At 31.4% G+C, this 14,399-nt stretch overlaps 1 protein-coding gene across 1 annotated transcript in view; it reads left to right on the forward strand.

The window, feature by feature from the left end:
• The first annotated feature begins 1,883 nt into the window (after nt 1–1,883).
• Nucleotides 1,884–14,399, forward strand: part of LOC118183305 (acetoacetyl-CoA synthetase-like) — a 73,942-nt gene continuing 61,426 nt past the window's right edge. Inside the window, exons 1-3 of the mRNA XM_085821352.1 lie at nt 1,884–1,944; nt 2,035–2,112; nt 10,011–10,136. Coding sequence (XP_085677478.1) covers nt 1,884–1,944; nt 2,035–2,112; nt 10,011–10,136 — 265 coding nt within the window. The remainder of the gene's footprint in view (nt 1,945–2,034; nt 2,113–10,010; nt 10,137–14,399) is intronic.

A 14,399-nucleotide genomic window follows, 5' to 3' on the forward strand; every position in this document is an offset into this window, starting at 1 on the left:
TTTTTTTTTTCATTTACTAGTCCATTTTAATTTTCCAGTTACATATTCCATTTTGCTGTACATACCTAAAAGGCGGATATGTAAAACTTTTATGTACAAATGACATTCTACCTTTTAATCATAACATGCAGACAATTTTTGCGTAGATTTATATAAAAAATATGAGATTGAAATAAGTACATTTTACAAAAACTGCAGTAAAAAGGTAATTGAAGATTTATGCAAATTTTCTACCGAAAATTTGCAGTAAAGAAGGAAAGAGGAGAAGACATCAAACTAAATTTTTACCATAGGTCATTCGCATATACAAAGAAAACATAGGGAAGATTCAGTCAGTTACTATCAAATATATACGTTTTTGTAATAAAACTATCAAGTTTTGTCAGTTACTATCAATATAAATTGTTTGTTCTGTCAGTTACTATCAATATATACGCGTAAAATACGGAGAATATCTAAGTTAATTTCTATCAAATATTTGTACCGTATCTATTGTATCAATCTATTTGTACCGTGGAATACGGGGAATATCTATGTTAATTTGTATCAAATATATACGTTTATATACAGTAAGAAATCGGAAAGATTTACATAAATTTTCACTATATACATACGGATATGTGAGACATCTCTTTCTGTCATTGAAGTGTATGAAAATGATGTTAGTGCATTGCATGTTGAAGCGAACAGTTTAAACGATAATATGCTTTGCACCTGTTCTGACGCAGAGTTTAATAAATATGAAATAGGAATGCATGAACTGTTTTCTAAATTGGATGTATTAAAAATTACTTTAATGGAAGAATCAAGAATACTTACTATATATACTAAATTGAAACAAACAAAGTATAATTCACAGTACAAATGAGTAAAGGGTTTTACATGCCTTAAAGTAACTGTATTCTTTCTACATGCTAACATTGAGATACTTCAATGTACATTGACTTGCATCTTACTGGCACTCGTTAATTTACTCCATTTTACAAAACTTGATACATATTATGACCTTTGATATTTTTTACAATACTTGACACGTTTGATACATTTAACAGCACATTTTGCAACACATGATGCTTTATTATATATACTTTATTATATATACTTAATTGAAATAAAACAGAGTACGATTCACGGTACATATGAGCAATGGTGTTGCATGCCTTAGAGTAGCTGTATTCTTTCTACATACTAACATACAGATATTTCAGAATACATAGAAATGCCTCTTACTGACACTTGTTAATTTACTCTATTTTACGTCACATGGTACACTTTAAAATATTTAACACCTATTACAACATTTGACACTTTTAGCAGAGTGTAACACTACCAAGAGATCAACATACTACTTTTAACTTATCATTACTATGCATACTGCATGCATGTAATACGTGATATGCAACTAAGACTTACAGTGCAGCAAGGAGGACTTGCATTACTTCACTAACACAATACACGATGCATAATACAGTACATAAAGCATTAACACAGGATTACATTATTTCAATACAATATTACAATACAACCATTATATGCTATACATAATTTAAATACGATTCATTAATACCATATAAAATTACATTACAAAGCAAAATGTAACCAGCCCTGATCTATACGTTTTATGCTACATACTTGTACTACTTGAAAACATTGGAGGGACTAGGCTGTTGGCAATCAGTTAGTAACGGCTAGTTACTGTAAGAAAGGGTGAATGTCTCATCACTTAGTCCCTTTACTAAGCATTAGAGTCAGCAACAAAAAAAAAAAAAAATAAATAAATAAATAAAATAAAAATTATTTCCTTATTTCGGATGGAACTTGGCATCCTGCCAATCATTGAGAATTGAGTAGCTAATTTATTTTGGGTGTGACACTTCACCTTAATGAGGCTATTGCGCAGTGATGGAAAAGTAGAGAGTCAGTCAGATCTTCGTAGTAGTTTTAGTGAGTGCTTCCATAAGGAGCATTACTTATTAGGCTGCAGTGCTGCATTATGTCTCTAAGCTTCCTATGATCAACCGTATTCTTTGTTAGGAGTTTTGCCCATTTTGGTTTATGGACTTCTAACGGCTTCTTTAAGTGGATTGTGCTTGTGTTTGGACACTGGAAAAGGTAGTAATCTGGATCACTGACTTCTCCGCATTGACACTCATCCGAAATTCTAAGACCGAATCTGTAGAGGTAAGATTGGAAGGGTCTATAGCCCGAGAAGTACTAAGTTAAAAGGTTTGTGGTACTTCTTTGCTCTAGCTTAACTTTGTGAAAGAATGAATAGGCTCGTCTGCCTGTTTCTCCTGTTGACCATCGTCTTTGCCATTCTTCTACCAGGTGTTTCAATGTCTGTTTTTTCATGTAGGATTTGGGAAGTCTTTCTGGAGTTTCGATCCTATTTGTATCATTGGCTGCTTGTTTTGCTAATTGATCAGCTACTTCATTTTCATGGATGCCTACATGAGCTGGAACCCTGTTAGGTTTGGTATTTCAGCTTCTGATTGTGTTAGGAGTTTTATCTGAATGTCCTGGACTAACGTATTCTTGTTTTCAATGCTCAGAATGGCCTGTGGACTGGACAATGGGTCACTTAATATTGTTGGCTTGCAAATGTCGTTCCTTCTTGCATACGTTATGGCGGCCTTGATTGCTAATAGTTCTGCCTGGTAGACGGTGTTCCTGGCATCTGGTCTACGATTCCATGTGCACACTGTACTGGGACATTTTAGAACACACAGTATGTACAGCCAGTACCCTCACTTGTCTTGGACCCGTCGGTATCAGTATGGACAAGAGCTTCATACATAGTGTTAACCAGACTGAAGGCTGCTGGGTGTCCAAGATTTGGGGGCCGTATTTCTTCAGGATCGATAGCAAAGTAGTGCTCATCTCATAATTTTGTAACTATACCAATGCGAGTGACTCTTGCACTCGCTGCTTCCCTTTGGGCCTGCAGTGGAGCCCTGCAAGTATTTGCTGAGTTGCTGTTGGTGTCGCCTTGTAAGTTTTACAAACTAGCATGAGGTACTGTCTTTGTATTGCGTTGAGCAGGTTTTTCATATTTTTGAGTCTGATTGAGGCCCCAGATCGCTGCTCCATTAAGTAGGATGCGATCTATCACTGTTAGATACCAGTGTCTTATTAGTCGAGGAAAATTTTTATGTTTGTTATCTGCGTGAAATTTAATACTGCAAGAAATCGAAAAAATAAATAAAGCCTTGCAGTCATCAAATATAATTGTCTATAAAGCCGCACGCTTAATAGAGGCAATATGTCTTTTATTACAGCAAATGAGAGAAAATATTTCTCAGAGCGTTTTTGAAAAATGTAAAACTTCAGCTTTAGAGATGAATATATGATCAGAGTGTGAAGATAAACGAAATGTCAATAAATCAAATTGTGAGGAATCAATTGACATAAATTGTAGTTTTTCAGAAAAAATATATTTTTATCGAAATTAAAAAATTCTTTGAAGTTTCAGTTTCACAATTCAAATGGCGATACGAAGAATTAAATGAAATCTCTTTTGATTTTCAGTTTCTAACTGGGAACAATTAATGTCATTAGATTTAAGTAATTTAAAGGCTTATAACTTAAAACTTGAAGAACTTGAATATAGCTTATAACTTAAAACTTGAATATCCGAACGATATGAATGTTAAAAAAATTCAGTCAGAAATATCTAGTTTTAAAAACCATGCTGTTTCAGTAATTCTGGACACAAAAGCAGCTGCAAGCTTAGAACTTTTAAAAATAATTCACGATTATAATTTAGTTCAGTCCTATCCAAATTTGGAAGCAGCCTTCAGAATTTTTTAAACGTTGCTAGTTACTGTAGCTAGTGGCGAAAGAGCTTTAGCAAACTTAAAATAATAAAGAACTGTATGAGATATTCACTAGGCCAAGAGAAACGTTCAAACATGTCCATTCTCTCTATAAAACATGAGTTAAGTAATCAAATATATTTTGAAAAAATATTGATGATTTTACTTCTTTAAAAGCAAGAAAAAATAAATTATAAATATGCTTGAAAAAATTATGCCATAAAATTTTGAGCAGATGTTTTATTTATACTACTTAATATTATTTGCCATTTTTCACAAAATATATTTTAATATTTTTCATTCCAACATTGTTAATCATTATAAATGTTTCATATATAATATAAATATACAAAGTTATAATTAAATATTACTGTAAGAGTTATTCGCTACTTTGTCTTCTGCATAGTCCAAATTGTATGCTACCAAAGAATACCCGTAAACTCTATATGTTCTCAGAAATTTAATTTAGCACTTCTGCTGACTGTGTAATTTCTTATCAAAATCGGAAAGATTTGCAATTTGAAAGCAGAAAAGAATTTCATCTAATTGCCGCTTGATTGGAAGAATTGTGCAAGTCATTACAGGAGTTATTTTCTGAGATGAATTTGGCAATAATTGCAATAGAGCTCCTATAAATACATGTTTGAAGCGTCATGATGGTCTAATATAGGGTTGGTCTCAAATTGAAACTACATGCGGACAGAATGCACGATCTAAAAACAGGTAACAGATTTTAATTTTCTGTTTAGTTTTGCGAAATGGAAAATACTTTGAAACTTTCTCTTACAACTGTATGTCAAAATAACAGTAATAATGTTGAAGAAAAAAAGAAAATCAAATTTATATTGATTTTCTGTCTGAAAGTTTGGTATCTGTAAGACATTTCTTTGGTTGCAATTTGAGTTCATATGTACCCGACTGCTAAATATTAAATTCTTCTAACATATTTCATTCATCGTTAAAGCACTTACTTAAATAAAAAATTAAAAATCTTAAAGGTAAATTTTAAATTACGTCCAAAGGGACTTTTTTTGTCGTTTTCTGTGGATTTGTGAATAATTAATAGAGCTTATGCAATACTACGTGTACATAAAAAGTGAATTATATTATTTAAAAAAAATTACATTAAGTGAAAACTCATATAGTGGTTATTTTCATAAATGACCACCTCTGACAGTGACACATTTGTCAGGAACATAATTAAATAACAGTGCTTAAAATCACTGATAGTTTTGTCAGGCTATAAGAAACTGGCATTATCTGGAATTGTGGAGTTGATTGTTTTAGGAAAGTTTCACTGTATAATCAATTGAATTAGGTGTAGTAAGTTTTACGTGGGTATGAATTTTGCAGAAGTAATTGAAAATTTTTATAAGACAATTAAAACCAAAGCTTTTCGAATCATGAGTCTTGTAAGGCCACTGTTTTAGTATTGCTTTCAAATATAGTTAAAATAATATTTAAATATTATTTTCTTTCATTAGTTATACTGCGAAAACGGTAGTTACAAATTTCTGCACTAAATTTATTTGTTTGTATAGACATTAAGATAAATAGAACTGTTTGTAAAGAAATGTAACTATATATGCTATATCCGATTAATTGCAATGACAATGAGTAATTTTGAATGATTCTGCACTTTCCTCGTAATTTCAACTGCATTTGTATAAGGCTGTACAGAAGATTTACTTATATTGCTAAATACTGCACTATACATATTTCATTTGACATTGTACATACAGGAAATGCTCATCATGAGTTGAGGTATTTTTATATTATATAATCTACTGTCAATAAAAATAGCTATCTTATTAGTACTTTAAATTTTACTATTTAGAATTTTTATGGTTCAAAATAATATTTCTATACACTTTTTAAAGTATTTTTTCTACAATAGAAATCTAAATAACTTATAGCTAAATCACCGACTCAAATTTATTCCAATAATTCATCGCTTTAATTAAATTTATGTTCCTTGGAGATGATATATGAAAAACCTTTTGGGTAAAGCAAATGAAATATCTTGGTGTTCTTCTCGACTGTAAATGTTCTTGGAAGCAACACTTATGTATCAGGGAAATGTGATAAATTACAGCGTGGATTAAGTCGTACTGCACGCAACACATACGGTATTAATTACAATGTTCATTCGCTCATCTATAAACAAGGAATTGCACCCTTCATTATGTATGGCTGGCTCTAATGTCTGGGGTATATCGCTCAAGAAGAAGATAAATTATAGATATTTACGACGCGTTCAAAGGCGTGCACTTCTGCGGGTCATACAGGTGTTGTTGGGAACGAACGGGCCGATTTCTTTGCTTGAAACGTTTGTCAGTATTCCTAATTCCTTTTATAAGAAGATCATGTGTGAAAGTATTGTGGAGTCGTGGAACCACGAATTCATTAATAAATTCAAATAAAGGGAGCTTAACAAAGAGATTTTTCCCTTCTATCAAGATGAGATTGTCATGTCATCACTTCTTCACAGACTATAAATTAACACAATTTCTTACTGGCCATCGAAATTTCAAAAGTTATTTGAATAGATTTAAGTTGAGCTTCGAGTCTGTCTGTGCTTGTAGCCTCGTTGGCGAGGAGAATGTTAACATGTGCTTCTTCTATGTCCTAAATATAAGAACGAAAGAAAAGTCTTGAAACTGGAACTGGAAAACTTTAATATTAACTGGCCTCCAGAATTTTACCAATTTACTTTTGAGAGAAGTGCTTTTAACACTTTTTGTCAATTTATTGTGAAATTTTGTAATCATCCTTAATTTTATTTCAATTTTTTCTTCTGTTTATTTTGTCTGTGTTTCATACTTACTTCTGTAAGCCCTATGTGATACTATGTGGTACATGGGGAACTTATTGTGCTTCTTTAATAATAATTAAAAAATTGTAATAATAAAATAATATATAGAGATAAATGGTATTTTTATATATTTTTATAGAAATTCAGTTTTATTAAATTAGTTATTTAATAAATACATACTTATAATTACGTGTATATGAGTATATTCATATTTATTCCCAGAGATGTAATTTTTACAGTACAAAAGTTAATTAATCTTTTTTACATCAAGAACTACATATAGTAAAAATATCCATTGTGTAGCATTATATAGCACTAAAAGTGATATAAGGAATAAAATATTATACACTATGAGATATTTCCTTAATTCCCGAACTGTGGGTTGAGAATCGGTATTTGTTGAGACTTGTTAATTTTTGTAAAGTTGTTTTTGTTACAATATAATTTATTGTATTTTGATATTATTAAGTTTATTATATTTTAAATTCATGTTTCATTTATCTTCTGAGAGATACAGGTAACATTCAAATTTTTGTAAAGAGGTGGTCAACAGAGCTGTTTGTATATTATTATTTCTTCACTACTCTTATATTCTAGGATTCATCCTTTCTTCCACGCAAAACATCTGTGTGTATGCGTGTCATCATAAGCTGCAGGGCGTTGCTATCAGTGGTAAACGAGTTTTAAGGGGATAGCAAGTATGCTAAATTCGAACTCTATGTTAAGTTTCTAATTTGCAAGTCCCTTATTCTTTTTCAGTGCTTGTTAATAATGTTTCTCTTCCTGAAAATTAGGATTTCATCTAGTTTTGTTTAAATTTGGTTTAGTGCATTGTAGATAACTTAGAATTTAAGCAGATGCTAGAGAGTTCAATCCCTTGGCAACACATTTCTCATTAAGTATCAAATTGTTAAACAAGCTGATGCGATTAAATGCCATTGTTTAATTTCCGAATTAAAGAACTGAAATACAAATATATGCAGTGAGATACAGTACTATATGTATTTATTTATAATCAAGTCAATAATATATATACAATCAAAATCATGATTCGAGACCATCAAATGATATGTATATGTAATAGAATCTGCAGTCGAATACAGGCAGTTAAATCCGTAATGAACAGCAAGAAATTTGATGGCTTATAGATGTTGAAATTCGTATCCACAATGAATTAGAAATTTGGCAGTCGTGGTAGATTTAATTCAACTTTTCTTTCAGCAAATATGTTGCTGCCACAAGCAAGTTGGCACATTATTTATGCCTATTCAAAATGTTTACATTTCTGATAAATTTTCAACAATACAACCGACGCATGGAAGATAAAGATATTTTAATTCGGACAGTAGAAATTCATTTCTTTTAAACCTCTGAGTTTGTTGGCTCAGTTCGAAAGACAAATATATTGCGCTTTACCGAGTGGCAGTTCAGTTCTTTTACTGTTTGATTTTCTGAATAAATTTGAAATATCTTACTCTTTACCGAATGGCAGCATAAATTCCACTAAAAGTACACTAAATTCTAACATAATATGAAATACATAAAAAACATATTATACATGATGAATAACGTGTAGTATAAAATTAGCGTGTATATAATGATGAATAACGTTAGTATAAAATAGCATGTAGTATAAAATTATTTTTATAACAACCCTTTTTTTCTTTTTCGAAAAATGTGAACTATATATAAATACTACGTGTTAAATTAATTTTGCTGATTTTATAATCTAATGAAAATCCTTTTTTGATTCTCGGGTAATAACTGGCTTTAAATGAAATCCATATTTTAGTGTTGTGTTTTTTTATGCGTAACTTAAATACCACTGCATTACCGTACGTAGACTTTCGAATAGTTTGGTTTTGATAAGTGCTTTTATTATGTATCTTAAACTAACCCTTGTGAAGTTCCCTTATCACGCTCTTAAATCGACATGCTTTCCTTCAAAAAAATGTGACTGAAGTCATATAATTTCGATAATGTGTTTAAAATTTCAGTTTTACATATAATGGGACGCCATTTTCTTTAATTTGCATATAATGGATTTCCAGAGCCTAGTTAGTATAAATATTAAATTTTGCCCTTCGTATAAATAGCCACTGCATTATTGACTTATAACCCGTCTTAAATCTTCCTGTAAAATAACAACTTGGAAAAAGGTTTTAAATAAATCGTTTTATTAATTCTCCATCCTAACAATTTACACAGCTTGTACAATAACAGAAAGACTTCTCTGCTTACAGAAGTTGACAGAAGTTGAAACATCTGCTTATGGAATTAATAAAACTTAAAAGTTAAGGTAAAACATCTGCTTGTCGAATTAAAAAATATAAAAGGTAAAACATCTGCTTGTGGAATTAAAAAATATAAAAGGTAAAACATCTGCTTGCGGAATTAACGGAAGATAAAAGTTAAGGTAAGGCATATGCTTGTAAAATAAATAAAATATAAAATTTAAAGTAAACTATCTGCTTGAGGAATAAACAGAATACAAAAGCTAAAACATCTGCATGTAGATTTATCAAAATATAAAAGTTAAGTTCTCATCTGCTCGCGGAATTAAAGGAATATGAAGAATTAAAGTAAAACATATGCTTGCAAATTTAAGATAACAAAAATTAAAGTAACGCATCTGCTTGAGGAATTAACAGAATATATAGAAAAGCTTATGAGATTTACATGACAAAGTCATTTTTTAAATCTCGATTCAAACTCTCGACTGACCAGAATAAAATACGGCTATGAAAGCTAAAGCCGACTCAATTCAGCTCAGAAATTAGGTAAAATGGTCAGCGATCACTGCCAAAAGCTCTATCCTAAAATTAAGGACGCTATTTTCATAGTTGTTCAAGTTGTTCCTTTAAATTTACTCAGTCTCGTTTTCTAAATTCCCCTCCCATTTAAATATTCTGGTAGATTAGATGAAAAAGTACAAGTTTAGGAAAAATTTAAACTGAAAAATAACGTTTTATACCATAGCATCTTGAGGAAAGCCAACGAAAATGGAAGTGACGGTAAGGGTAAAATAATAAGATAAATTATTCAGAGGTATAAAACTCCATACATGTTCCTTCATAAAAAAAAAAAAAAAAAAAAAAAAAAAAAAAAGCTGATTTTTTATTTGTAACGAGTCTGCAGCATAAAAATTTTAAACAAAGTATATTTTGTAAAACATATCACGTGACAAAAGTTTTTTTTAGTAAGAAAGATAACGTTATCAATTTCTTTAATTGGAATCTTTGTACGATTGAACATTGAAAAAAAAATGTAATCACTTTATCTTTTCCTTATAAACATAAAACATGCTTGTGAAGTATTCTTTAGAGCATCTTCAATAAATAATAGTCGCTTCTGTTCATTTTCTACCTTTTTATTTCCAGGAAAAACGCCAAAAAACGGCTACGTGAATGGATGTCTACCTCCTGTTGTATGGGACAAGAAAATCCCAGACACAGAACTAAATAAATTTAAGAAAGTAGTTGAAGACAAGTACAATTTACATTTTGGTAAGTTATGAAATATTAATTAAAAACTGAACTGAATTATAATAGCCTAAATTTACCGTGAAACATTCATTGGATATTAATTATGGACAGTAAACATTAATCTAAATAAAATTAAAATTTTATTAGCTAGGCGTGTTATTGTTTTTCCTAATTACTTTACTGTTTGGCAAAATAAGTGATAGTCGCATGCTGTGAAGTTTCTCTCTACAGTCAATTCAACAGACTGAGAAACCAGCCTTGTTATCCTCTTGGTACGACTTTTCATTCCGTATTACCGTGTTACAACACAAGTGTTAGTTTTCATTCCGTATTAGAGTGTTACAACACAACTGCAAACAAACGTGCAAAAACAACTTAAAGCTTTATTCTTATTTCATTTGTATTTTAGTGTAATATAGCTAGATTTTAAGCGATTTTTATACCGTTTCATCCTCAGAGTATTAGAACCAAAATAAAAACGTGTAAAAATAGTTTAAAGTTTTATTATATACTTTATTAAGTATTTTCTCCCTCCTTTCTCCATGCCTTCATGGTGTAACATTAGCGCATTCTGCGCGTATTCGAGAAATTCAGGTTCGAGTCCCGATGAGCGCATTGCACATTTTCCACATCTTCCGCTTAAAATAACCTAATGACTTTACAGAGGCGCCCGAACTAAAAAGGATTTGGCGAATGGGCCCCCTAATCCTCAGACGCCATTTAAAAGGAGGGGAGTATATAAGGCATTTTCTCCCTCTTTTCTGTATGACTTCGTGGGCGACTTTCGTGACTATTGGGCGACCTTTCATTTAAACTTAAGACAAAACAAGTACTTCATTCAAGACAATGAAACGTGTAAAACTTAAAATTTTATTTTACTTCGAACCTTGCTAGACTAGTGAGGGACTTTTCATCCCATTCTAACTTTCAACCAAACGAGTACCGCAACCAAAACAATCAGACATGTACAACTTAAAACTTTATGCTACTTTTTCTAGATTGTTGGGCGACTTAAGAGTACTAAAACATAAACAAACAAACCTGTAAAAGCAATTTAAAGTTTTATTCAAATTCAAGCATTGTTAGACTGTTCAGTGACTTTTTATTCCCTTTTAACTTATGGTACAAAGCAAACAATTGAATAAAAAAATTAAAGCTTTATTGTTATTTCAGTTGCATTTTATTGTAACCTTGCTAGATCGTTGACCAACGTTTCATCCCATTTTATCTTAAAGTGCAACAAACAAATCAACTAGCAAACGTGTAAGAGCAACTTCAAGTTTTATGTTACTTCAAACCTTGCTAGACTGCTGTGTAACTTTACAGATAAGATAAAGAGACAAATAAATATACAGATAAAAGATAACAATGGAATAAACGTCCGCTGCTTGGGCCTAGTTATTAAATATATAAAAATATTTTATTTCGAGCACTGGCAGCTTATTGCTTTTAAAACCGAAGTTTCTCAGTCAAAAAAAAAAAAAATTAAATTGCCATAACATGAAATAAATAAAAATATTTGGAATTTAAATTTTGGACTTTGAGGCGCACATATTCGGGTGAAGGATTTAATGTATTCAAAATGTGATAGTTCTAGGTGAGGTAGCTTCTTTGCAGTTCAAGAAACAATCATAAATACAGATTATAAATAATTTCTAGAGTTTTTTAAATTGCAGTGTTGTTCAATATGCAATAGATATGATAATTCTATGCAAATATAAATCAAATACATTAGTCGAAAAGGATTAACTAAAACAAACTAAATGATACATTCTAGAGTGTTATTGGTGAATATCAGAGGGCCATGTTGGATAGACGTTTGTGTCTAAAACAGCAAGTTGTTTACAATATCGTCCGAATAAGAGTGCAGAAAATAATTTTTATTTTACGATATAATAACTTTATCATCGGTGTTACTTTAACATATTGTACCTAGAAACCTCCCAATACATCTTACAGTTTAGAATTTCCTAAAACAGAAATCATCTTTTGAATAAACATATATATGTGAAAGTAAAAAGGTAAAAGACCTTATTATGTTAATATAAATTCAATCACAAAATTTCTTGAAATTGGGTAAAAACCTTGAAATACGGTAAAAAAGTTTGAAGATTTTTCTATAGATACAATTCTAAATTTACAAAGAAAGAAGACACCCATATTTTCATGCCGACACTCTGCGCTTACGTAGAATAACTATTTCAAAGTATTAAAATATTCATTATGCCTTAATCAGTTCGATAGATTTCTCTCCATAGATGCAAATTCGCTATTAGCTATCAGTGTAATTTCAGGCTTTTCAGAATAACTTTAGGGAATTGCTCTAAAACAAGATATTCGTTATTTGGGTGATTAAGTGTTCTATTATAGTTGAAACGGGCTCATTATAAAATTTCTAACTGGTCCCTTGAAAATAATTTAAGCACACATTTGTAATTATGTTTGGCATTTGAGGAATTTCTGTAGCGTTGAAAACCAAATTCGTTGGTATGGGTGTATTGTTCAGAAATCCAACAGCTTGCTTTATAAGAATTTACAAAGAAAGATTGAGGAAATGGGCGATTGAAACTTTCCAAATGATCTAGAGTTCACCCTATTATATAGTACATCGTGCATACCCACCGCACGCCCCGCATCCAATAGTTATTAAAAATAATGGTCTAGAACATAGAGAAATTACAATATAGCCTCAATTCAATTTGAAATTCTCAAATTAAATTGAACATCTGTTTTGATATAAGAAAAATAACAGAAAAACATAATTAGTATAGAGAAAAAGATACTGGGATAACTATAATACATATTGGGAGCACAATGTTATAATAAACTGTAATAATAATAATAAGGAGGTAGAAGTCCATGGGGTTATTTAAATTATAAAAAGTTGTTACTGTTTACAGTGTTCACAATTTGAGTCATTTAGTACATTTTTCATATATCCGACAAGGGAACGTTTTTATTATTTGTTTTTTAAGTGTACCAGCGGTGTGGTTAGTCTGAAATATTATTTTTTCGTTGATTCACTTTGGCGTCATATCACTTTTATGTCCACAACACCTTTCAAACAAAAAGATGTTACCACCAAATGCTACCGTCATGTATTATTTTTAAAGAAATAGCATAACAAATATAAAAAACGATTACGGCAGCATTTAACACTCTATTCGAAATTCTAAAGCTATACTTGTTTTTAAATATTTTGTGATTTTGCTATTGAGTTTTATGTGATGTAAGTGCAAAGAAAGTGATGTTTAATAAAGACAAAATGTTCATAATAAAACAAACAAGAAAAAATTGTAAAAGTTATCTTGATAAGAAAAAATTGAACACTGATTAGCTGAACTGAGAAAATACACTCATTTCCAAAAGTTAAGCATGAAGATGTAAAATGAAAAACAATCAACAAATCTGCTTTTATTGACACAAAATTCGACAGGGAACTAGAAGATATAATTATGTGTAAAGCAAAATCAATAATTATATACAGAAATGAAAACAGTATTAATTTTTTGTAAGTTATCAGATAATGACATACTGGAGATGTAAACAGAATTATGTATAAAGTGAAAATAAACAGTATAAAATAAAAAAAGAACATTAATAGGGTATGTGATCCTTCTTCATCTGTATACAAAGTTTACACCTTGTGGCCATGCTTTCAATTAGGTTGTCACCCACCGCAGACTATGGGGAAGTGCGTTATCGTCTATTAAAGCAAACGTAGGGACAATAATGCAGCGTACAATCTCACAATGGGTTCTGGACTTCATCTCGATACCGGACAGCCGTCAAAGAACCCCGTTTAAAGACGCGCAGGTCCGTGCGGTATCCTAATGAAATCCCTGCCCACACCATAATGCTTTCCGCCTCGGAAAGCGTGATGTTCGGTGATGTTTTGGGACTGATTGCGTGTTCGTTGTTCACGATATATCCTTATACGCTTGTCATCTGGTTCCAGAGCAAATCTTGATCATCAGTAAACATGACATTGCACCAGTCAGACACATTCCAATTGACATGTTCAGGGCACCACTGTAATGGTTCCCCTCTTGATTGGACGGATAGAAGAACACAAACTCGAGGTACCCGGGCGAGCAGTCGACTCATATGTAATCTTTGGCGTATAGTAGCTGTAGATATCGCCTTACCAATGGACGCTGTAGCCATAGATGTCACACGTGTGGAGGTCGCTCTGCGATTCCGCTTGGCTACAATAGCAATATATCGATCTTCCGCGGGGATTGTAACCCTTGGACGACCGGCTACGGCTTTAGGACAACTGTC

This window comes from Stegodyphus dumicola, chromosome 7 (genome assembly GCF_044657685.1).
Source record: "Stegodyphus dumicola isolate Sdum_Otavi_A_Nest chromosome 7, ASM4465768v1".
Taxonomy (NCBI): domain Eukaryota; kingdom Metazoa; phylum Arthropoda; class Arachnida; order Araneae; family Eresidae; genus Stegodyphus; species Stegodyphus dumicola.